Source organism: Nyctereutes procyonoides, unplaced genomic scaffold (assembly GCF_905146905.1).
Source record: "Nyctereutes procyonoides isolate TBG_1078 unplaced genomic scaffold, NYPRO_anot_genome, whole genome shotgun sequence".
NCBI classification, from domain to species: Eukaryota; Metazoa; Chordata; class Mammalia; order Carnivora; family Canidae; genus Nyctereutes; species Nyctereutes procyonoides.
The window spans coordinates 57466501-57491144 of NW_026575121.1; the positions used below are offsets into that span (position 1 = coordinate 57466501).

The 24644-nt window shown below is 38.9% G+C and overlaps 1 protein-coding gene across 1 annotated transcript in view; it reads left to right on the forward strand.

The window, feature by feature from the left end:
* MYO16 (myosin XVI) overlaps nt 1-24644 on the forward strand; it is a 444013-nt gene that overhangs the window by 113152 nt on the left and 306217 nt on the right. Inside the window, exons 7-9 of the mRNA XM_055335623.1 lie at nt 372-447; nt 3078-3231; nt 21733-21883. Coding sequence (XP_055191598.1) covers nt 372-447; nt 3078-3231; nt 21733-21883 — 381 coding nt within the window. The remainder of the gene's footprint in view (nt 1-371; nt 448-3077; nt 3232-21732; nt 21884-24644) is intronic.

A 24644-nucleotide genomic window follows, 5' to 3' on the forward strand; every position in this document is an offset into this window, starting at 1 on the left:
TGTGGAGACTGTGGACAGTACCAGTGAGACTTGAATGAGTCGCTAAATTAAAACAAAAAAACATATAGCATGTAATTCCTCCCACAAGATGCCCTAAAATAAAGCTGAAAAGTGTTAAGTGAGCCTTTTCAAATCCTCAGCAATTTATTCCTCATCTGATAAGTAATTTTTGGTTTGAATGTCTGTCTATTTTGTTAAAAGGAACTGGAAAGAGTGGAAGCAGGGAGAGTAAGAAACATTTAGGGTGGGATATACCAATGCTCACTGCAGCAGGGCTCTAGGTGCCCTGGAGACCACCCCTGTGTGCTACTCGCTGATGAATCTTCAGTCTCCAGTGCACTGGTTCTTATTGCAGCAAATGTTTGTTTCAGACAAACCTGGTGAAGCTGCTTCTGATGCATCAGGCAAATCCAAACCTTCTGAACTGCAATGAAGAGAAGCCTTCAGGTAGGTTATGAGCATCCTGGGAGGCTGTGCACTCACTGATTCCTTCCTGTCCTTCCAAACTTGTTCATCCATCATAGACATAGCTACAGAATAGTCAGCCTCCCCTGAGAAACTCTGTGCAGATGCTCCAGTTCAAGCACTGTTCTTGAGCTCACCTGCCGTACAAGAGGGTGTTACACAGTGGTTCCTTCCATTCATTGGATGCCCTTGTATTTCACTGCAATTCGCTTTTGGGACTTTAAACTTCCCGGGCCGTGATTCTTTCAATGTCCATTACTTTAAAATATATTTTTGCTGTTACTTATCTAGTTTCTTCTCATATCAAATACATACTTGTTCATCAGGGTAATTTTAGATAATGATAATTTTTTTTTTCTGCACCAGTAGGTGTACTGCAAGAAATCGAGACTGATATTCTCAAGCTAATTTAAAACTTTCAAAATCTAAATTTAATGAGACTTTTTAATAAGTATCTTTTGAAAATTTCTAGAGTTCTTTTTCCCACTGTTCTTTCATATATTCATATTCTAACTTTAAAAAAGAGTGCTTTATCCATTTTCTAGCTTTTAAAATTTGAAAACAAATTTATTGTAAGTTTTTATTAAAAATAAAAATTCTAAATAACAAAGAGAAAGGTGTAGTCTAAGTAATAAAATGATATAAAATCCTGAAGGTAATGATTGAGCTAAATAACTTAATTCTACTTATTCTTGTTAATATACCTCTAATAACCTAAAAGCACTTTATGCCTAAGATTTCTCATAGGAGTATGATTACATGATAAGCCTCTAACTTAAGACAGGATGAGTGATTTGCTCTCTTATTTTATTGGCATTAAATGTTGTTTCATGTTTATTCATCTTATCTGTGAAAATAAACTGAATATTTATTAACAAATGAAACTCTGTGATGGCATTATAGTTTCAAACTTTAGAATCAGGCTAATGTTAATGATAGTGTAGTAATCTAGGTATTAATGACAAAAGTATGTCTAATGGTAAATATTAAAAGAGCAAATAGAAATGTGTGGGTTTTAAAATATTTTTAATGTATTTATTGTGGAATATGTCACATCCTCTGCTTGTTGTAGTTCTAACAGATCACATTTGTCAAGTTCATATCCCCAGCTTCTTTTCCAGAGAAGAGAATATATGATCGACTCTTGGCTGCATGGACTCCCATGTGTCACACTTCTACCTTTTAGGTCTAGTGTGCTAGACTTAAATGTGCCAAAATGGACACCTTAGGTGGCCCAAAGTCCTAGAGCCCTGGGTATGACTAAATGTCTAGTCTAGCCTCAGCCCTGGCCACCTCAGGATAGGATGGCTGTCTTAGACAGTTTGCCCATGTTGGTCATGCCAACTCTACCATCAATGTAATCCATTTTCCATGCCTTGTTGGTCAAGAGAGACACAGTGATGGGCTGGTAGAGGACTCTCAATAATCATTTGTTGATTGATGGAAAATACTTTCACACACAAGAGACAAAGACCAATAATGTGGTGAGAGTTTTGAGTAAATGCAGGATGTAAAAACATCTAATGCAGGTAAAACATCAACAGCAAGAAGAATGAACCAGATAAAATAATAACACAGGGAACAGGAAGGTACACACCCATATCATGACTGAGTAAATGAAAATCATCATCAGTATTATATTCTTGCTATTTTATGTTCCTTGAATTTGGAGTGTATACATAATATTATCTTCAGGACAAGAGCAGTTTGAGGTGAGGTGTGGTTATTAGGTGGGATAGAAATAATCACCCAAGGGGAGGAAGTTGAGCTGCTCCTACTCCTTACATAGATATGATTTAACCTAGACCAAATGCTGATAAATTCTTGGCATAAACATCTTATCGTGGTGGCTGAATTAACTCATCCAGCCCATCAAGCAACACAATTTAAATTTGTAGACACAGGAGGTCATGAGCTTTAGTCACGAGGATTGAAAAGGATCAGTTGTGTACATTAAGTTCCTAGTTGTTATTAATGTGAATTTTTCTTCAGGGTTTTTGACTTCCAGTTTCAGTTGTTAGTAAGTGTTAATTTGATTAATACACATCTGTATTGTGCCCAAATATATTCAGATGTCAATGTTAACATATAATTCATAAGGAAATATAATTATATTTTAGATAGAAAAAACAGATCACAGAGGCTGCACTCACCATTTTCATAATGCAACTATTTATTTGTAAATCTGCCCATTTAGTAGAATATTTGTAGAATGCCTACAAGTTTTACAGTAACCAAGTCTTTGGGAATGTGCAACTATTTTCATCATTTTGACTCTTATTCATCAAGATGAAGGAAGAGTTACACTGAAAATAAAATGGCATCAAGTTCAAGCTTAGTTTCTCTGTGATTTTACATTTTACACATCACCACTCAATGAATTTTTTTATATTTTTTCATTTCTAATTAAATATGCCATGGATAGAAAACAAGATTGTCTTTTAAAACGGCAGTACTGTGATTTTATTCCTACTATAAACTTTTAATGCTTTTGGTTTTGCTCTAGGTGTTGATCAATTTTAGCATTTTAAGCACATCAGAATTATTGAAAATGAACAGTTTTCTGTGGACTCATCACCCACTTTTGCTGATTTTTGCATTGTTTCTTATAGATATTGCTGCATCTGAGTTTATTGAAGAAATGCTGCTGAAAGCCGAAGTTGCCTGGGAAGAAAGGGTAAAAGAGCATTTATCTGTCCCTGCCTTGGCCTCCGAGGAGCCATATGAAGAGATCCTCCATGACCTTCCAACTGTCTCCAGCAAGCTGTGAGTGTTCACGTCATAGATCATGCTCACTGAGCAGTTGATTATTTTATTTACCATCCCTGCTAACCACCATTTTACAGTCAGTATTAAGACAGACTTGTAACTAAATTGAAGCTGGATGTCAACATACTTACCAAAAAATACTTGTTGACAATGATGAGTTTAGCATAATTTTATGAAAATCCTCTTATTCTTTAAAACATTATTATTTTAGTTATTAGATCAGGTTTGTCACCAGGAGACCAAATGTGATATTTTAAACATACTTCACGTTTTTGGCTAAACAGAATGGTAAGATTTCCAGTGATGATAATGGTGACTACATTCCTAAAGTAGAAAATACAAATATTCACTTTTTTTCTCTGTGAAGTACAAATCTCAATGATTTCTGGTTGTCTAAAATATCTCTTAAATACTGATGCATACTGCAACAAAGATGAATGTCAAAACGTCATGCTAAGTGAGTGAAGGCAGATACCAGAGGCCACATATCGTATGACCCCTTTTGCATGAGATCTCCAGAATTGGCAAATCCATAGAAATAGAAAGTATATTAGTGGTTGCTAGGAGTGGAGACAGAGGGCAATGAAAATGACTCTTATTCAGTAAGAGTCTTTTGGGGATAATGGAAATATTCTAGAAGTGAATGTGCTGCTTACACAAATTTGTGAATATGCAGGAAAAAAGCACTGAATTGTACACTTTAAAAGTGAATTTTGTGCTGTGTGAATCCTATCTCAACAAAAGAAGGAAATACATAAGCAAAAAATATTTCGAGTCGAAAACAAAATCTGCTCTATATAAGCAGTGGAAGCTTGGTGAAGTTACTTTCTATGAAAAGGTTTCTTTTCTGGCAATGGAGAGTCCTTCTAATACTGAAACATCTGAGGGTTCCCTGAATAAATAACAGCATCTAGGTTCAGACAATTTGAAAAAATAAATAGTAGTGATAGAAGTTATATTGGAGGGACATAACTCAATATGGTGGCTGGAGGGGTTTATAATGTACCCCATTAGCAGGCAACTTTAACCAACAAGGTCCAAGGCACCTGAGAACCAGATCAGGTCTCCCAGTGAGGAACCCAGACAAAGCTCACAACAGGAGGAGCAAGCAGGTTCGCTCCAGGAATGAGGAGCTAAGGATCATGAGAGCTCTTGGGATTCATCCATCAGAAAATCAGTTCCACTGGCCAGATTTAGCATGACCTGATTTCCTTTCCCAGGAAGTAGAAAAGATGCTTCCAATGGACACCTCAGAAGGCAGTCGTGCGGAGTACAGGAGCTCAGAGGGAAACTTGTTTCAGTGCTGGTGCCATCACTCACATTCAAACATACTTTTAATTACAAATTACTCTTGATAATTCAAGAGGCTGAAGCTGTGTGTAAATGCATACATTTACTCTACTTATTACTCTACTTATTACTGACACAGATTCATTATTGGATTGGACTTTTCAGCTGTGCTGGAAAGAAGCTTGGTTTTTAACATGTAAGACATTCTGCTAAGAATTTCATGGATTATCATTTGCTATCCTCAAAGCCCTATTAAGCTTCTCTTATTTTCTCAAGATCACAGAGCAGGGTAATGACAGATCAGGATTCATAGCCCAGCAATCTTACCCAGATCGCCTGCTCCTGCAACACATTCGCTCTCCTGTTTTCACAGGTGGAAGAAAAATACTATCGCATTGATGTGGGAGATAGAGGAAAAAGGCCATAGAAATAAAAGTTAGAGTCCAGTCAGGAATGGTTAACAAAATAAATACAAGTGACCCCAAACCAATGGTTAAAATAGGTTGATATTCTGTTTATATTATTATATTGTCTGAACTGATACCCCCAGAATGAAAGGAGTAATACACACATTTGCTGTGGAAAAGTTTTATTTTTCAAGTGTTGATATTAAAGTCAATACCCAGTATGTTCCATTTTAGTTTCCAAATTACCTGTGGGCTTTCCAGGTAAAGAGTTGTTAAAATATAGACAGATTTCAAGTTTGAGTTAAGGCCAAATTCTTTCCTAATAAGTTATTTTGGATAAATACTAACTTATCCATGTATCTATAGTTTTGTCTATGTCTTCTGCTTTTAAAAATGTAAAAAAAAAAAACACTACCAATTTTCTCAAAAAAGTATTTTTATGTATATTTTTATATTGTTGATTCAACAATATGCTTTGAACAGATTAATAAGTGGCCTATTCTACATGATTAAATATAATTGGTTTGATTACATTCTCTTTTATTGAATTTGAGCAAAGCTTAGAAACTTTGCAGTGAGTTTTTGTTGAATTTCGACCTGCTTTTTCATTGTAGTCCACTGTTATCTTTCTTCAGAGATAGAATTGAAAATTAAATCAGGGCACCTGGGTGGCTCAGTCAGTTAAGCATCTGCCTTTGGCTCAGGTCATGATCCCAGGGTCCTAGATCGAGTCCCACATCAAGCTCCCTGCTCTGTGGGGAGTTGGCTTCTCCCTCTGTTCCTTCCATCCACTTGTGCTCTCTCTCTAATAATAAGTAAATAAAATCTTTTTTAAAAAAAGGAAATTTAATCAAAGAACAACTGAATCATATTTTTAACTATTTTTTAACTCTGAAAAAAATTGCACGTAGACCTGGCTAGTTCAAAGTTAACAACTAAGTACATTTGTCAAATGTGTTTTATAATTTATAATTTTGATAGACTTTTTGTTTTTCATTGTCCTTAGAGTGTTATAAAGTAAATATGAAGGAGGACACAAGATAAAATAACAAGGAGGTACAGTGCAGAAATTATACTCTGTATAATTGCTCTCCTGAACTGTGCTTTTGTACCAGGAGGACAAATATGGACACTCAATTTTCTCCATAAACAAACTCATAAACATTGTAATGGTCAAAATTTTTTTTCTAAAGCTGGTAAATGTGTGTATTGTTAAGAAAAAAAAAAGAGCACTTCTTCCTTTGAGTGTATCTGATACCACAATGGTGATTGGTTTGGACAACAAACTTATGGAAACATGTAGGAGATTTTTCACATGCCGCTCTTTTTTTTAATTTTTTTATGCGCTTTTTTAAAAATATTTATTTATCTGTTTGAGAGAAGGTGGAGAGAGCACAAGAGAGCAGGGAGGGGGTGGGGGAGGGAGAGGGGGATAATCTCAAGCAGATTCCTTGATGAGCAGACAGCCTGAGGCAGGACTCGATCTCAGGACCCTGAGATCAGGACTTGAACTAAAACCAAGAATCAAATAATAAATAAATAAACAGACGCTCAGCTGACTGAGACACCCCGGCACCCCTAACACGCTATTCTTTTGATAGAGAACATAGATGAAATGAATCTGAGCACTGGCTTGACTAACAGAAAACATAAATGTATTTCTTCCTCAGATCTCTTGTGCATGATTTACAAACAGGATTTCTTCACACACCAGTTGTTGCAGCCAGTGGTTCAGCCCTGGTGTTCCGGAGGGTTAGGTCCTGTCTCTCTTGTCACCTCAGTAGGGCTGAGTTTCCCCCAAAATGTTTCTATTTTTTCCCTCCATTAAAATAAATGCTATTCTGTGAAAATCCAGGTTGCCCTCATTTAAACCCAGTGCCTTCTTGAATGCTTTGATAATCTGAATTTTTCAATGTGAAGCCTGCTCTTCAGCTGTTTCTAGAAGTTCCTCAGCTTTAGGGGGGTGAAGAATGAATTAGAACAAAACAAAACTCCAGGAAGAATGGGAAAGAGCAAGCAGGAGTTGCCACATTGGTTGGTTTTTCTTCAGGTGGGAGAAGCGTAACAAGAAGCTCACTGCTCCTTTCAGCTCATTATTTTGCCCAAGAAAGAATAATGCAAACTATTATTAAGAGATGTGGGATTGGAAAAAACTTAATGGCCTTCCCTTCTTCTCCATATAGTCTGATGTTTTTCTTCAGAAAGGGTCTTTTCCCACCGTTTATAGGCAGCCCTCATTCTGAGGACTTAACTCCCATTACCACATCGGAATTATCATTGCCAATTTCAGTGTTAAATCCAACTTCCTCTTTCTTGCTAGAATAACTCACTCCTTTTACATTATCCTAAGATATATTTTACTGAAATTTTAAGAAATATTTGAATAGTTTCTGATACCTCAGCATTCAAGTCAAATTCCCTTTCCAATATCAACTCCTACGAATTGTCCTGTAAGGATTTGTGTGCTAGATTACACTCGAGTTAGTTAGAATAAGCACGTCACTCACGCTATGGCCCACTGTGAGCAGCAACCCTTTCTTTAATCAAGAGGAAATTCCTATATTATTGAATTGTTCCATATTCCATGTTTCTTTTCTTTTTTTTATATTCCATGTTTCTTAAACAAATATTTTATTTATGTATTTGACAGAGAGAGAGAGAGCCCAAGGGGTGGGGGAGAGGAGAGAGAAAATCCAAAGCAGACCAAGTGCTGAGTGCAAAGCTGGACACGGGTCTCGATCCCAAAACCTCAATATCACAACCTCAGCTGAAACCAATAGTCAAATGCTTAATGGACTGAGCCACCCAGGCACCCCATATTCCATGTTCCTAAGATATCTTCTATTACATGAGCATTATTAAGGTGTCTGTTGCCTCACTTTCAAGTTTGTATCTCAAAATGAGCAGATTAGATTTAACCAGAGTCCTCTCAGCTACTACCTTCCCTGTCTGTAAAGCTTTGAGGCTTCCCCTCTCTGCTTTAAATTTGCAGCAACTCTTGTCATACTTGACCGCTGTCCCCCCATCTGTTCTTTCTTGCCTTCTTGCCTCCTCTCTGTGCAGTTTTTCGTGTCCTGACGTAGATCTCAGGGTTAAGTGTACGGTGACTACCACTGATGAGACAGCTTTGACAGAATATGCCCTGTGATGTTTCAACATGACATGTACTCCTAGGGTTTGTCATCACTGAAAAGTCTGATATGTCCCAACGTTTTCTTTGAATACTCTTTTTCACGGGGTCCTCGAGTTGAATCTGCAGCAATTCTGCATAGTACCTGGTGGGGAGGAGTTGCTCACTGAACAGTTGTGGGGGTTCACTGATTCATGGGTCCTGTGTCGTGACCGGACATCAGGACTTGTGCAGAGTGTTTACATGGATCATCGCATTTAATTTGCAGAACAACACATGAACGCTCTTTCTTTCATTTTGTGGTTGTTGTTGTGAATTTTTAAAAATTGGGAATCATTGACATACAATGTTACGTTAGTTCCTAGTGTACAACACAGTGATTCAACATCCTATATGCTGTGCTCACCCCAAGTGTAATTTCCATGCGTCACCGTACAACACAATTATGGTATCATCCACCATATTCTGTGTGCTGAATCTTTTATTCCCATGACATTTTTTATCTTTATATGTTTTTCAGTTTAAACTTATTGACACATACAACACAAATGCTTTTTAAAAAATATTTATTTAAATCTAATTTAGTTAATATACAGTATGAGTTCCAGAGGTAACACAAATACTTTGGATTCTATCCCTATGTTATACATCCCTGTCTGAGAGTCAGAACTTAAGTAACTTGACTCATGTCACACGTACCCACTCTCATATTGTTTGTTTCAGTGAGGTGGTCATTTTTATTTGCAATTTGAAAACTTCTAATTTGGCTTGAAAGAGGAGATTGCTGATTTGAGTTTCCCTGTTATAGCCAGTCAGCTTTAGGTGCAGAATAGTGTCAGTTTAGTATAAGTGTATAACAACCTAAGAAGACAGTCTGTTATTAGGAAAACATTTCCTTTCTACAGAAATGAGAACTATGAAGGCTCCTTGCAATATGGTTGACCGCTGTTCCGCTTTTAAGCTAAAAGCTCAAGTCAAATGGAACAACGTGGAGCCATTATTTCCCATCTTTCCATCATATTATTTATCAAACCCTTGGTCTTGTTCTGAATGTCCACATGACTCCCAGAAGCGACCTGTGAGGCCACATACTGTAGTCACTATGGAGAGGGACCCCAGAGCCACACATCCTGGTTTGGAAGCTGGCTCTGCACCTGTTGGCGCTGTGACTTAGGCAATTTAGCAAAGTCTTTGTCACATGTCCCCTCAAGTGTAAAATGTGGGTGCTGTAAAGCATTTATTCGGTCCTTTCTCCTTGCTTCCTGGGAAGGGAGATGCTCAGTCCTTGCCATAGGACTGCCTCTGTTGTGGAGGATCCCAAGATCCCTGGGATCACACTTGTATTTATGCTAACAAGGTGCCCCAGGGTGGGGGCTGGTCATGGCAGAAAATCCAATGTTGTGATTAAATGACTGAGCTGTGAGCAGCCCGGCCTCTAGGAGGGGAGGAGGACAGGAAGCCGAGTTCAGTGATGGAGTCCATCATACTTAGAAACCAAACCTCAAGGAAGACTGTGCCAACAGAGGTTGGTGAACACCTCTGTATACCTGGAGGGTGATGTGCCCTGATTCCCACACCTCACCTTGAGTGTCTGTGTGTATGGTTGATCCCGGTTCGGACCCTCCCTAAGAAAGCTGTCATAGTAAGTATAGTGCATTCCTGAGCTCTGTGAGTTGTTCTAGAGAATTATCAAATCTGAGGGAGATGTGGGAGCCCCAGAACTGATAGCTAGTTGGTCAGAAGTGTGAGTGAGCATGGAGACTCCCAAACTTGTGGCTGTGTCTGAAGTGGGTGGGGGGTGGCAACCCTGCCCTTAACTTGCAGGGTCCGTGCTATAGGTAGTCAGGGTCAGAACTGTGCTGTGGTACACCACAGGGTGACAACAATGGTGGTAAGATGTGGTTATTCTTGATGACTCAGTGACTTAATATTTCTGGAACACTTAGAGCAGTTTCTGGCTCACTGTGATACTACATAAGTGCTTGAGAAATGACAAAAAGAAAGCAGATGTTTTTCATTAATCTGTGAACTGTCAGCATAATCATCTAAAGAATAAAAACCTTCTAGCTATAAGCTAAGACAATAGAATTAAGCTTTCCTTTGGTGTTTTCAAACTGAATGTGACCATACAGAGAAAACCTTATTTTCTAAGCAACTGGAAAGAAAAATCCAATCCCAGAGAAGATCAGCTTTGAGGGGGAGCATCCTTTGATTAGGTTGCCTGGGGCTGGCTCTCCAGGGCTTGAGTCATGTGGCATTGGGGATGGAGACAAGATGTGACTGGGAAAAGTCTGGAATGAGGCAGAACTGAGCAGGGCTGGGGATACAAGGACAGGTGCTGGAGGTAGGTGGGTCCCAAGGCGCATAGGCCAAGTGGCCATCAATAAGGAGAAATAACCTGTGGGGCTTTGCAAGAGGCAGAGTATGAGTATGCAATGTGTTCTTGATCTCAGTAAACCTGAGACTCACGACAGTCTGGGAATAGATGATATGGAAAGCCTTACATTTTTTTGAAACAAGCCCAATGTGCATTTATTTAGAAGCAAGGCAGCTGTGGCTACACAAGGATTTCTACTATGGCCTTTGTTGCTCAATGAGAATAAACAAAATTTGCATATCAGTGAAATTTCAGTAATCATTTCCATTGATCTTCATTTAAATTCCATGACTTAGGGTGAAATGACGTAATTATCTATCTTCGTTTTATGGAAAAACAGAAACTGAGAAGTGTGACAGACTTATGGGGATAGTGGGTTAGTAGCTGCGACTAGAACCACAGTCTTTGCATTCTTTGTTCATGCTCCCCAACCTAAGGTGGGAACAGGCTCCAGAAGATTATCTTGAGTGTCTTCCTAGACTCATGGTCTTGGCATACAAATCTATATAAAAAAAAATGGAGTTGCAAATGAGGGACGTAGCCTTTGACCCATGCCTCAACACCGTACCTGGGGGCTTTCTTTATAGAAATGCCTCCTAGTAATTTCTGCCAGGACACTTGGATAAGCAATACTGAAAAGTGCATTTTTACTCTTAGACCTGTAGGGACAATTGTGCTATAGGCATTAATTTCCTTTCTCCTGATGGTTGAACACCACATCTCTGGTTATTCCTGTGAGGCGATTGTTCTCATACATTTACTACTGACCTTGAATGACCTGAACATTTTCAAAATCAGCACAAGCTTCAGTGACCATTTTCAGTAAAATAACATCACCCAAGATAAAGTCAGACCAGACTCCCAGCCCTTGATTCTTCAGAGTCTTTGGAAGCTTTGTATTACAAAGTCGTGATAAAGCCGTCAATCACTTCCATGTGAATTTGCAGGTAAAAATGGATTCTGTGGTCCAGAGAAGGACAGAGAGAAATGTCACACAATACAGGGACATAATGAGACCTTGAGAATTATTTAATCTGATTTCCAATTTTAAACCATTTATGCTATCCCTCAAACATGGTTGGATAACTAGTTGGTCTTCCCAAATTGGTTGAAAATTAAACTTGGGTTAAGGTGAAGGTAGAGGGAGGGTGAAGGTAGAGGGAGATGTTTCCATTTCTATTCATTTTCTTTTCCTACAGTTGAAGCTGCTCCAGAGATGGGAACTCACTACCTTTCAAAGCAGCATATTCCACTTACCACCATTTTCTTCTCTTTTTATATTATATGCTGAGAGTGTACACATACACTGCACACACTGTGTGCACACATGTGCATATGTTCTGCTGCTTGCTCTGATAAATTAAGTAAGTTTTACCAAATCCTATCAAATTGACTTACTAAAAATGTCTGAAATGCAGATTATTATTTACTCAAATGAATGATGATAATGTTTCACATAAATTCATCAGATACCTATTCAGAAAAATAAATTATGCTAGACAGTCACTTTTCACAGTATAACATGACATATTCACAGAGTTGCTACATTCAACTCATTTCAAGTTAGATTTTTAAAATTTCTTTGCAAATACCTGTTGAGAACTACTAGATAAATATAGAATGTCTTAAAATAGTGTCATTTCCCGCTTAACCATAAGAGAGACACATTGACTTTTTTTTTTTAAAGTAGGCTTTGTGCCTAAGATGGAGCCCAGTGTGGGGCTTGAACTCATGACCCTGAGATCAAGACCTGAGTAGAGATCAAGAGTCAGAGGCTTAACCTACTAAGCTACTACCCAGGCACCTGACATTTTGTTTTTTAAACACAAGTAATATTTTACCAAAGTTTTTTTTAATGTTTTTTTTTTTTTTTACTTTAAAAACTAAAGTCATTTTTTGAGGGGGGGGGAAGATATTAATTAACTCAAAGCTCTCCAAGAACTATTTCATTCAAAATTAAACTTTGGATCATTATTTTTTAGATTCAGAAAAGCCCAAATTCCCTATAGTAAATAATTTATGTAGCTGTGTTCTTAGGATTAAAATTGAGAACTATCTATTCAGTACATTACTTTACCACCAAAATAACTGGGTCACATATGCCATTCTTCACATTTGAGTCAATGAGAGTTTTTTCTTTGTTGGCTTAATATATCCCAATATAGTCAATTTTGCTTGTTTTCTATAGTTTTCTAAAATTGCCATAGTCATACTGGGCAATAATTGTCACTTTCGATAGTTATATTTTATTACATTCCTGTTTCCATTTTCAGAAATAAAATCTCAGATCCTACAGGAATATTTTCTCTGCATGAAATGCCTTTTATGTTTATAGAAAAAGTACATCTTGAATAAATCCAGTAGAGTTCACAAATTGATTGCCTGCTGGTATACTCCCATGCAGTTTTATCCTCGGTCAGGTTAAAGCAGTCTATCCCCAGTTTTACCTAAACTGTCCTTGGATGGTTGCTTTTCATTTTCTTTATGATTGTGGAATTTGCTTTACCAAAGCCTTTTTTTTTTTTTTAGAAAATATACTTTTTCAATCCTATTTTTATTCTTTTTCATTGATGAATTTTTATTCCTAATACTTTTTTTATATAATCAAAATAAAATTTTCTCATGGAGGAAAATTTGGAAAATTCAGAAAAACATATAGAAGCATGAAAAAACTCACTCATGTCCAAGAAAAGTTATACCAGAGAAATTAAAGATGAAACGAAGACTTTATTCAAGACTATTGCAATGGGGGAGAAAGAGCAAACTTAACTCTGGATACAAAAGGCCAGGGAACTTTTAAATACTGGGATGAGCTTGTGGAAAAGCCTGGGGAGATGTTAGCAGGAAGGCTGATCCTAGTGAGGAGGCCATCCATAGTTTGCTAGCTGGTGCTTAAGGAAGTGAGGCTCCTTTCTTCCCACAGAGACCAGGAGACTGGGGCTCCTTCTGTCAATCTTGATGGTTACATTCCAACAGAATGGCTCTCAGGTCCTTGAGAAGGACATTGCAGGATTGTAGAATATTGGGCAGCCCAGATGGCTTAGCAGTTTAGCGCCGCCTTCAGCCCAGAGCCTGATCCTGGAGACCCGGGATCGAGTCCCACGTCAGGCTCCCTGCTTGGAGCCTGCTTCTCCCTCTGCCTGTGTCTCTGCATCTCTCTCTCTCTCTCTCTCTCTCTCTCTCTCTCTGTGTGTGTGTGTGTGTGTGTGTCTCATCAATAAATAAATAAAATCTTAAAAAAAAAAGGATTGTAGAATATTTACATCTCAGAAGGATAAAGAAAGAATTTACAATGGAAAGTTCTCTAAAATAAGCACTCTAGCTCTAACAGTCTAGAGTTAGGGAGGAGCCTCTCCAAAGTTGAGCTAAGGTGAGGGGTCTGTGAAATCCATCTTCATCAGTAGTCCATGTTTTTTATGAAACTACTCTTAATTTGGTTTATTTCTTCTTATCCTTTATGTGTTTCTTTTTCTTTATTGAATTCTCTTTTTTAAAGGTTTTTTTTATTCACGAGAGACACAAAGGGAGAGGCAGAGACATAGGCAGAGGGAAGAGCAGGCTCCTTGAGGGGAGCCCAATGTGGGAATCGATCCAAGGACTCCGGAATCACGCCCTGAGGGGAATGAAGGCTGACGCTCAACCACTGAGCCACCTAGTCATCCCTCTTTATTGAGTTCTTATTCTCTCTATATAACTGCATCTTATTTTTTAAAAAATCTCATAATAAATATTTTGTTATGGTTGATAAACACTTAATGAGTATTGAAATAAAGAGCAATGGTTACTTAAAAAGTATTGCCTTTTGTAGAAAAAATAGCATTTTAATACATATTCATAGGATACAAGTGGATAATTATTGAAAATTTACATAGAAGTTATCTTATATGAATGCTGTTAACCTCAGTGATTATGGATGCAATGTATTTCATTTCAAAAGTGGGAAAGAAATCTAAAGAACAGTTGTCCCATAGACCTTTAAAACATCACATGCCATCAGCCAAGGTATCTGTTTTGTATTTTCTTATAGAAAGTATGTGTAGGACAAATATGTTGCCATTTGATTCAGTTACATTACTTAAAATCATTTTTCTTATATGAATAAGAGTATTTTTAACTAGTTACAATTATTGTTAGTAATAGATTTATGATATTATATATTATCTTACTGAGTGTGTAAGTGATTTTTAAAGATGTAGGTGAGAAAGTGTGTGAACTTCTTCTATGTAGTAGCATCATAGATCTGTAGGGCTTGGCATACGCTTAGATACTGTCTCACCTAACCCCTGCATTTCCAAAGGTGAAATGTGGCCCAGAGACGTCGAAGGCTTATAAGGTCGAGTGGTTACCAACTTGAGGTAAAAACTGACTTAGAGGTGCCTGAGTGGCTCAGTCAGTTAAGTATCTGACTCTTGATTTTGGCTTAGGTCATGGTCTCAGAGTCTTGAGATCAAGCCCCACATTGGGCTTCATGCTGGGTGTGTAGCCTGCCTAAGATTCTCGCTCCCTCTCCCTCTGCCCCTCCTCACCCTTTCTGTCTCCCCACTCTTAAAATAAAACAAAACCTGATTTAGGATGAGGTCGCTGTTTTCGTGGATCAATCTTCTTTCCAAGTGCACCTCTGGGTTGGAAATAAAATAGAACCTGCTATTAACCCTGTGATTAGATTTGAGATAGGAAAGGAGTATTTTAGCTATTTTAGTAAACTCACTTCTTTTTTTCCTTTTAGAAACCCTTTATAATTGGTGATTTTATGTAATTTCTACCTGACTAGTCACGTCACTGCTTTCTTCATTGCTTTACACTCAAAACACCTGATATAGTATATGCAGAACCTCTCTTTAGTTTTTCTTTAAGACTTCCTGACAAAGCAGAAAAAAACCTGGTGATTGATATACAAGGATAGATAAGTAAAGAAATATTTCAGTAGGCATGAGGGTGGATTCTGGAGGCAGGCAGTGTGACCCATGGTTAAGAACACAAGCTCTGCATCTCAAGGGGCACCTCCACTCCTGCCTCACTGTGTGTCTACAGCCAGTTCTTCTAGTCTTTGTCTCCCCAGTGTGCTCATCTATAAAACAGGCAAAAAAGTACATATTCCTTATAGTGCTGGTAATATAAGTTAATATATATAGAATTAATATATAGAGAGTACTTAGAATGGAGATTATCATGCCTTAAATTCTATATAATAATTACAATGTTTTATAGGTGGTCCACTCAGATTATAGAAAATATAGGGCAACTGCAATGGTATTCAAATATTTGAAGGGTTCTCATGTCAGAGAAGCATAGGGCACACCTTGGGAGCTCTAAGGAATGGTGAATACAAGTTGGAGCAGCAGGCATTATTTCACAGTTGCTTATAGAAGAAATAAGGCCTCTTTGAAGTTATGAATGCCTTATCACTCAATGGTATTCAAGCCCTGGATATGAAACTTTTATAAGCATTAAAGCATTCTCATTTTATAGTGAATTTTTAAAATTAATAACTATGTTATTGGGAAAGACAGTCTGCCATGGGCCTTGGGCGCCCTCTGGATTGTTGCTCAGTGTGTTAGACCACAAGGCATATGTAGTTAGTCACACAGGAGGTAGCGCAAGGAGACCACCGAACAAACTCCAGGAGAGGAGCACTGGCTTATCTGCTCCTAGCTCCCCAAAATAATTGACTCCTGACCAGGTCTCTCTCCTCCAACACAATACAGCTGCATGTGTAGATGTCCATGTAGGTCTGCCATGGGCCTTGGGCGCCCTCTGGATTGTTGCTCAGTGTGTTAGACCACAAGGCATATGTAGTTAGTCACACAGGAGGTAGCGCAAGGAGACCACCGAACAAACTCCAGGAGAGGAGCACTGGCTTATCTGCTCCTAGCTCCCCAAAATAATTGACTCCTGACCAGGTCTCTCTCCTCCAACACAATACAGCTGCATGTGTAGATGTCCATGTAGGTCTGCCCGTGTTGGCCTCTCCTACCCACCATGGAACACTGTCAAACATGAACCCTTGGATACTGTGTGTGGCATGAATAATGAGGTGCTCCATCTCAGATCCAGGAATCCCTTGTCTTCTGCACCTATCCATGAAATAGTAACATGCTAACTTGTTAGTTTGTAAATAGAGCAAAATTCTTGACGCTTCACAGTGTGGGACACAAACATAACAACTACTTAAATTGCCTGCTTATTACTATGGTCACTGTGCTATGCCTTTTATGCACATCATGGTAGAAATCCCTCACTGCGGGTCTTTTTTACAGATTGGTTTTAGAGAGTGCTTCTCTCACTTGGCCAAGGTGGCAAAGCTGGAAGCTCTTTATCTCTCCTTCTATTCTGAATGAGAGCCTTACTGGATAAAGTATTCTTGGCTGCATGTTCTTCTCATTTAGGATCCTGAATATATCCTGCCGGCCCTTTCTGGCCTGCCAGGTCTCTGTGGAGAGGTCTGCTGTTAATCTAATATTTCTCCCCATAAAAGTTAGAGATTTTTTGTCTCTTGCTGCTTTAAGGATCTTCTCTTTATCTTTGGAATTTGCAAGTTTCACTATTAAATGTCAAGGTGTTGAGCGGTTTTTATTGATTTTAGGGGGATCTCTCTATTTCCTGGACCTGAATGCCTGTTTCCCTTCCCAGGTTAGGAAAGTTCTCAGCTATGATTTGTTCAAATACATATTCTGGACCTTTGTCCTTTTCGGCGCCCTTGGGAACCCCAATTAAACGTAGATTTTTCCTTCTGAGGCTGTCAATTATTTCCCTTATCCTATCTTCATGATCTTTTAATTGTTTTTCTCTTTTTTCCTCAGTTTCCCTCTTTGCCATCAACTTGTCTTCTATGTCATTCACTCGTTCTTCTACCTCGTTAACCCTCGTCCTTAGCACCTCCAGTTTGGATTGCATCTCATTTAATTGATTTTTAATTTCATCCTGATTAGATCTAAATTCTGCAGTCATGAAGTCTCTTGAGTCCTTTATGCTTTTTTCTAGAGCCACCAGTAGCTTTATAATTGTGCTTCTGAATTGGCTCTCTGACATCGAATTGTAATCCAAATTTTGTAACTCTGTGGGAGAGAGGACTATTTCTGATTCTTTCTTTTGAGGTGAGCTTTTCCTTCTAGTAATTTTGCTCAGTGCAGAGTGGCCGAAAACAAGTTGTACTGGAAAAAGGAGAAAAAGAGAGAAGAGAAAAAAGAAAAAAAAAAAAGAAAGAAAGAAAAAAAAAGGGTGGGGGGAAAGCAAACAGAAAACAAAAAACAAGGGGGAGTATCCTCTGATTCTATATACTGTAAATCCCTCGACTTCCCCTGGAACTTTCCAGTGCTGTTTAGTCAATAACTTGATCTTCCCCTGTTCTTCCAGCTGGTCTTCTGGCGGAGGGACCTGCTGTGCTGATTCTCAGGTGTGTGCACCTGGGGGAGCTGCCCAGCCCCCCTGCCTGGTGCAGGGCTCAGTGAAAGCTGTTTATCCTGTTTATCCAGTGAGGCCACTGTGAGGCTCAGTGGGGGCTATTTATCCTGTGAGGCTCCAGGAGGAACAACCACAGGGGCTGCGGCCAGCTCCCCAGCCCTGGAGTCAGCTCCCGCAGTAACTCCCGCAGCTCCCAGTCCACAGGGGCCTGGATGCTCCCGGGGTGGGGGCGCTGATGTGCACAGCTCGGGCGCCGGGAGGCAGGAGCGTCCTTGCTGTCCTGTGCGCTCCCGGCCTCTGCCTGTCCCGGGGGGAGGCTGGATCCTGGGCTATGTCCCGGCGCCCTGTGCTCCGGGGCCTGCGCTGTTGGATTCGCGCTCCCGGCCGCGCAGCCCCCTCCGCGGAGCCGCCGCCCGAGCTCCGCCCCCCCCCCCCCCCCGAGCTGCTCCCGGGCCCCGCGGGGCGCGCTGCAGACCTTTAGGGAGCTCCACACACTCTCCTGGGCGCGCAGGTGTCTGTTAGTGTCCCCGGGAGCCCGAGGGCATCCTCGCCCTCCTGGGGTCCTGCTCTAACTCCCTGCGAGCCCCTTTCCGCCCGGGAAGGTTGGTGCAGCTCCTGCTTCTCCGGAGGGGGCTCTCCTGTCCTGGGGACACTCGCCCCCGCCTCAGCCCGGCTCCTCGCGGAGCCTCTCCCCCTTGGATGCCTTTTGTTTCTTTATTCCGACCCCCCCCCCCCCCGTCTTCCTCCCTTGATAGAAGCGTGAACTCCTCTCACTGTAGCATTCCAGCTGTTCTCTCTTTAAATCTCAGTCCGAATTCGTAGGTTTTCAGGATGATTTGAAAGTTATCCAGGTAAATTTGGTGGGGACAGGTGTCTTGGGGACCCTACTCCGCCATCTTGCCCCCTCCCTTCCCAAGGTGGCAAAGCTGGCGTCAAAGTGTGGTTTTCTGACTCGGACATGTACGCGCATTGCAGTCTCCTTCACCATGCTGCCTCTCGACACCCTGTACCCCTGTACCCCTGCCTCTTCACGTACTTCAGTGTCTCCTCATTGAGTAAAACATCATCATCCAGAGCTCAAGGGAAGTAAAACTGACCTCACATTTCTATAAATATGTTCTTTAGCTATTCCTCAGGCCTTTCCTGGCACCAGTGTAGCCCATTCACTAGTTTTATTTTATCCACACTTTCCTAGACTCTGTGGTACAGTGGGAAGATAAGACCCAGAGACAGGCTGTAAAGCATTGAAACCTTGTGGTTACTGAAGGAAGTCCTTCAGATTACTCCCTTCCTCCCCTATCAATGTTAGTCTACCAAATCACTCTATATACAACGGCGGGAGGTTGAAATAAAAAATTCATTTATAATGGCATACAACATCAGAATAAATCTAACACATTATTTGCAAGATCTTAATGCCAAAAGTTACAAAAATATGTACAGAAATAAATGATCAAAATAAATGGGGAGATATATTGTGCATACAGATGACAACATTCAACATTGTTAATATGTAAATTCTCCCCAAATTGATTTATCAGTTGAGCAGAAAGCTAATCAAAGTCCCAACAGGCATGTTTATAAAAATTCACAAATAGATTTTACAAACTATTTGAAAGTGCCAATGATCTCGAGTAGCTAAAGCAAAAAAAAAAAAAAAAAAAAAACAACAACCAAAAAAAAAAAAACAAAAACAAAGCTGGATGAGTCAAAATATTAAAAAAAAAAAAAAAAAAACAAAGCTGGATGAGTCAAAGTATTTGATTTCAAGTCTTACTGTGCAGGTATATTAATCAGACAATGTAATATTGGTATAAGACTAGACTGTTGTATCAATGGAACATAAAGGAATATCCGAACTCTGACACACACATATTTGGTCAGTTGAGTCTTAAAAAGGTATCCTAGATAATTGGCTGGAGAAAGATGTTCCTTTCAAAAATGATGCTGGAACATTTGGACAGCCATATGAAAACAGTATACCCTGACTTGTAGAGAGCACCATACACAAAAACCACTCACAACTCATCATAGACCCAAATATAAAATATTAAACTATAAAATTTCTGGAATGAAACCTAGGAGAAAACATTTTGACCTTGGGTTAGGAAAAAGAATTCTTAGATAAGATACAAGAAGCCCAAGGCATAGGAGTAAAAAAAAAAAAATATTCTTTGAAACGCACTGTAAAGAAAGTGAAAAAATAAGACACAGACTGGGACAAAATATTTGCCACATATATACCTGACGAAGGACTTGAAACCAGAATATATAAAGACAATATTCTGGCAACAGGAATGTGAACTCACATTTTACCAGAGTAGAGATTTTCATGTTGAATAAGCGCATTAAAATGCAAATAGAAACCACAGTGAGAAGCCACTAACATACCTACTGAGAATGGATTTAAGAAGAGAGAGAGAGGTATTGGCAAGAACACAAAGCAAGTGAAATGCCCACACGATGCTGATGGGAACACCGCTTTGGCAACAGTTTGAAGTTTCCTCTAGGTTTTTAACCAAGATAAATGAAAGCATGTGTCTGCCCAAACACCTGCACACAAATGTGTACAGAAGCTTTATTCACACTTGACAACAACCCAAACCCAAATGTTCGGTGAATGGAGAGCCCAAGAATAGTACATTCTACAGTAAGCTACCACTCAGCAGTAAAAAAATCAAACCATTGGTGTAGATAGCAGCATGAATGAACTAAAAAACATTATACTAATTAAATGAAGTCAGACACACAGCTCCATGCTCTGTGGTCCCTTTCGTATGACGTTTAAGAACAGGCAAAACTGTACTGAAAGCAATAGTTATCAGTGGTTGCAAGGGGCAGGAGGCTAGTGGAGGGAGACAACGGGTTCCACAGAGCAGGCACAAGGATATGGTTGGGAGTGATAAAAATCCTGTATATCACTGGTGACGTGGGTTACACACACACATATATCTATCTATTCAACCATTTATAACTAAATATATATATTCGATGTATACAAGTACATGAACATCTCCAGAAAGTGAATCTTACAGCATGTAAATAGTACCTCAATAAACCTGAATTTTTTTTAAAACCAAGAAGTTCATTTAAGCATTAGTTAGAATCACAAGTTCTATTGTAGAATACATGGAATGGTTATGTTTCTATGTATTGCCCTTGATTAAATATGTATTCCTGCTCATCTGGTAACATTTAGGGAAATGCATTTTTAAATCTTACTAATAAAGTGTTAAAGTGCAAATTAAACATTTAGACTGTGCTTATTTTTTATGGACATTACGCATTAATGGTTTTCTTTTGGTGATGATGTCTATGGAACAACAAAAAAATGAAGTAGCTTTTATTTTTTTGCCTAGTTTGAGCTACAATGAAGTGTAATGAGTTATTGTTTGCAATCTTGCAATCCTTGAGCACTTCGTTCCTCTCTAATTCCTATTATTATTTCATTAAAAACTCTATCGCCCATGATCCTATAACATATTTTAAGTTGTATATGAATGATATTTTAATTAATTGTATAATTTGTGCCTTCACTTGTTTGCAATTCACTTTCACATGTAAATATCTTGCTTAATTCGGTCATGGTTCTGCCTTAGCTTGTAAATTGCATATTGACTTGTCTATTATAGTCATATATACATTTGTAAATATTTTCTTCTTGGGTTGGAGTATGTTTTTCTTTTAACGTTGAAACTGAATGAAATGTAAAACTAATAGAAAAGTCCACAGATTCCCCATTGATTGTTTTTTTTTTTCCCTACTGTGTCAAGAAATGGTTTCTTATCTGAATAAAACAACTTTCTATGACTGAGCCGTCCTGTTGTGGTCATGTGTGATTAATATGGCGATGTTAGCAGAAGACTAATTATAGTATTGATTATTTTCTGTAGCAGTCCCCTGGTGTTGCCAATTGCCAAGCAAGACAGTATGTTGGAAAAAGACATTATGTTCAAAGATGCCACAAAAGGTCTATGCAAGCGACAGTCTCAAGACAGCATCCTTGAAAATGCTACTGTGAATGGCTCCACCAAACCTGAGCAGGTGAGGACACCTTTACTGCATGTTTACTTATTCTGTCATGCTTTAAAATCCAACATTTCAAAACCAAACACTCACAACTGTCCTTTCAAAAAAAATTAATGAATTCAAAGGTTAATATTTTTTTTAAATTCCCATACTATAAACTGTTATGATCTTACGCTGACCATTAACAAACATAGCTGCTCTGGTGTTGTACAAGGATTTGAATTCTATTTATGTCTTGACTTATACATCAGGAATGTAAACTTACCCAGAATGCTAATTTTTGAGTATTTCCAGTCATGTCTTTAGTCATCATTTTGATTATTATGTAGAGTATGCCTTGTGTTTCCTTCAAAGATCCAAACATTCTCCATAACCAGAGGAAAGGAAAATCAATCACTAGGAGTCATTTATGAAAAGTATCTGTGGTGGTGTACTGTGTGTGTGTTCCTGTATATCTGTACGTGCCACAGTGCCTAGGTTATGGGAGATCACTCTGATGAGCTTGGGCTTATAGAAGTTAGTGTATTCCCCTAGAGAAATAAATAATTTTTATATGCTTCATGTTTTATCAATGGCAGACTAATTTTACAAAAGTCAGAGTAATTCTTGAAAATGTTTGGTTTCACTGTATCTAATTTTGAATATTTTAAAGACATTTTACCTAGATTTTCTAAGACCATCTTTTCAGGATTTAATGTTAGTTTCATTGATTTTTGTTATTTCAAAATAACTATTTTGTTATTTAAAAAAAAACTATATTTTTTGTCATCTTGAGATACTTTTAAATTTCAGTAGATGTATTTGCCAGCTTATGCTGCCATAACAAAATACTACAAGCTGAGTGGCTTAGGCAACAGAAGTTTCTTTTTCACAGTTCTGGAGATTTGAAATATGAGATCAAGATGCCAGCTTGGTCATATTTCTGATGAAGGTCCTCTTCCTGGCTGCTTTCTCCCCATGTCCTTGCATGCGGGGTGGAGTGTAGGTAAACAGGGAGAAAGACAGAGAGAAGAACGGACTTTCTGGTGTTTCTTATAAGCACGCCAATCCTATGGGATCATGGCCCCACCCCTATGACCTCCTTTAACCTTTATTACCTCCTTAAGGCCCCATCTCCAGAGTCACATTGAGAGCCTCCACATAAGAATTTGGAGGAATGCAGTTCTGTTTGCAGTAGGCAAATTGAATGTTAGGTAGGATTTAAGGCAGTTCTTGCCAATCTGAAAAGGATATATACAGTATGATTCTAGTATTTGACATTCTGGTAAAGGCAAAACTACGGAGACAGTAAAAAAAATCACTGGTTGCCTGTAGCTGTTGTGGGGGAGGATGAATAGGTGAAGCACAGGATTTTTAGGGCATTGAACAGGCTTCGTCTGATTTTATAGTGATGCATACATGTCATTACACATGTATAAACCCACAGAATGTACCAGAGTGAGTCCTCATGTAGACCATGGACTTCAGGTGTTGGCAATATGTCCATGTAGGCTCAACTGTAATGAATGTCATCCTTCTGGTGGGGAGTATGAGTAGTGGGGAAGGCTGTGCATGAGTGGGGACAGGGGTGTGTGGGAAATCCCTGCACCTTCCTCTCAGTTTTGCTGTGAGTCTGAAACTGCTCTAAAAAAATTAAGATCTTAGGGGCACCTGGGTGGATCAGTCGGTTAAGCATCCAACTCTTGGTTTTGGCTTAGGTCATGATCTCTGAGTCCTGAGATAGAGCTCATCATCTGGCTCTGTGCTCAGCAGGGCATCTGCTACCCTTCTTCCTTTGCTCCTCTCCCTGTTCATACATATATACTCTCTCTCTAAAATGAATAAAATCTTAAAAAAATAAAAATTGAAGAGAGGACACTCACAACATGATGTCAAGTACAACCCTTACAGAATAGTCTTTCTGATGTTAATGTAAGCTCTTTATAATTATATAATTTATAATTATATTCTAATCTTTCAAAGCAGTTGGAATCACGTTCTGTTTGGTCCTGAAGAGGGAGTGGCTGTTTCAGGATTGTGTTCTGATATTATGGATGGAACATTTGCTCGCATCACCCACTGTGGGCACTGTTCTTGGTGGTGAGGTGGGTAGGTGATTCTCTCAGAGGAAGACTGGCATTATCCACTGACTGGATTATACCTTCACATTTCATAGGAGAGCTTTAGAAAAGGCTTGTCAAAGCAAGAACATCTTGATTAACATCTTAAAGAGAAATATGTCATGTAGAATTTTTTTTAAAAATTGAAACAAAAACCACAGTATCGCTCCTTCCAGATTTTTATAAAATGTGGATTTTATCAAATGCTAACTGTGTGAATGAATATTCAAGAGTTAAGCATTTTTGATTTTGATAATCCCTAAAATGAACACATAATATCCCCAAGAAGGTACAGTTTTTCTTCAGTTGCTTAAAAGTGTGCAAGACATTCTTCCTTTAATTTCCTTTCCATTTGGCCTTGCCCTCCCTTCTGCCTACCCTCTTCTTTCATTCTCTCTCTAATTGCCTGACTTCTTTTCCTCCTTTCCCTTCCTCCATATCCTTCCTTTGTAAATGTATTTATTTAAATTTAGTTCACACTTGAAATTGAGGTCCAGTTTTTATTGCACTGAATGCAAGCATGTTAGTATGGGTGTGCAGAAAAAGGCTGATGCTCTGGTTCAGGTTTACTGCTGAAAGTCTGACTCAGAGGTTCCTTGACCTCAGAAGCCTCATCTATGAAATGGGTACATGGTATAGGTCTCACAGGGTTTCTATGAAGCTGACAGAAATGAGGG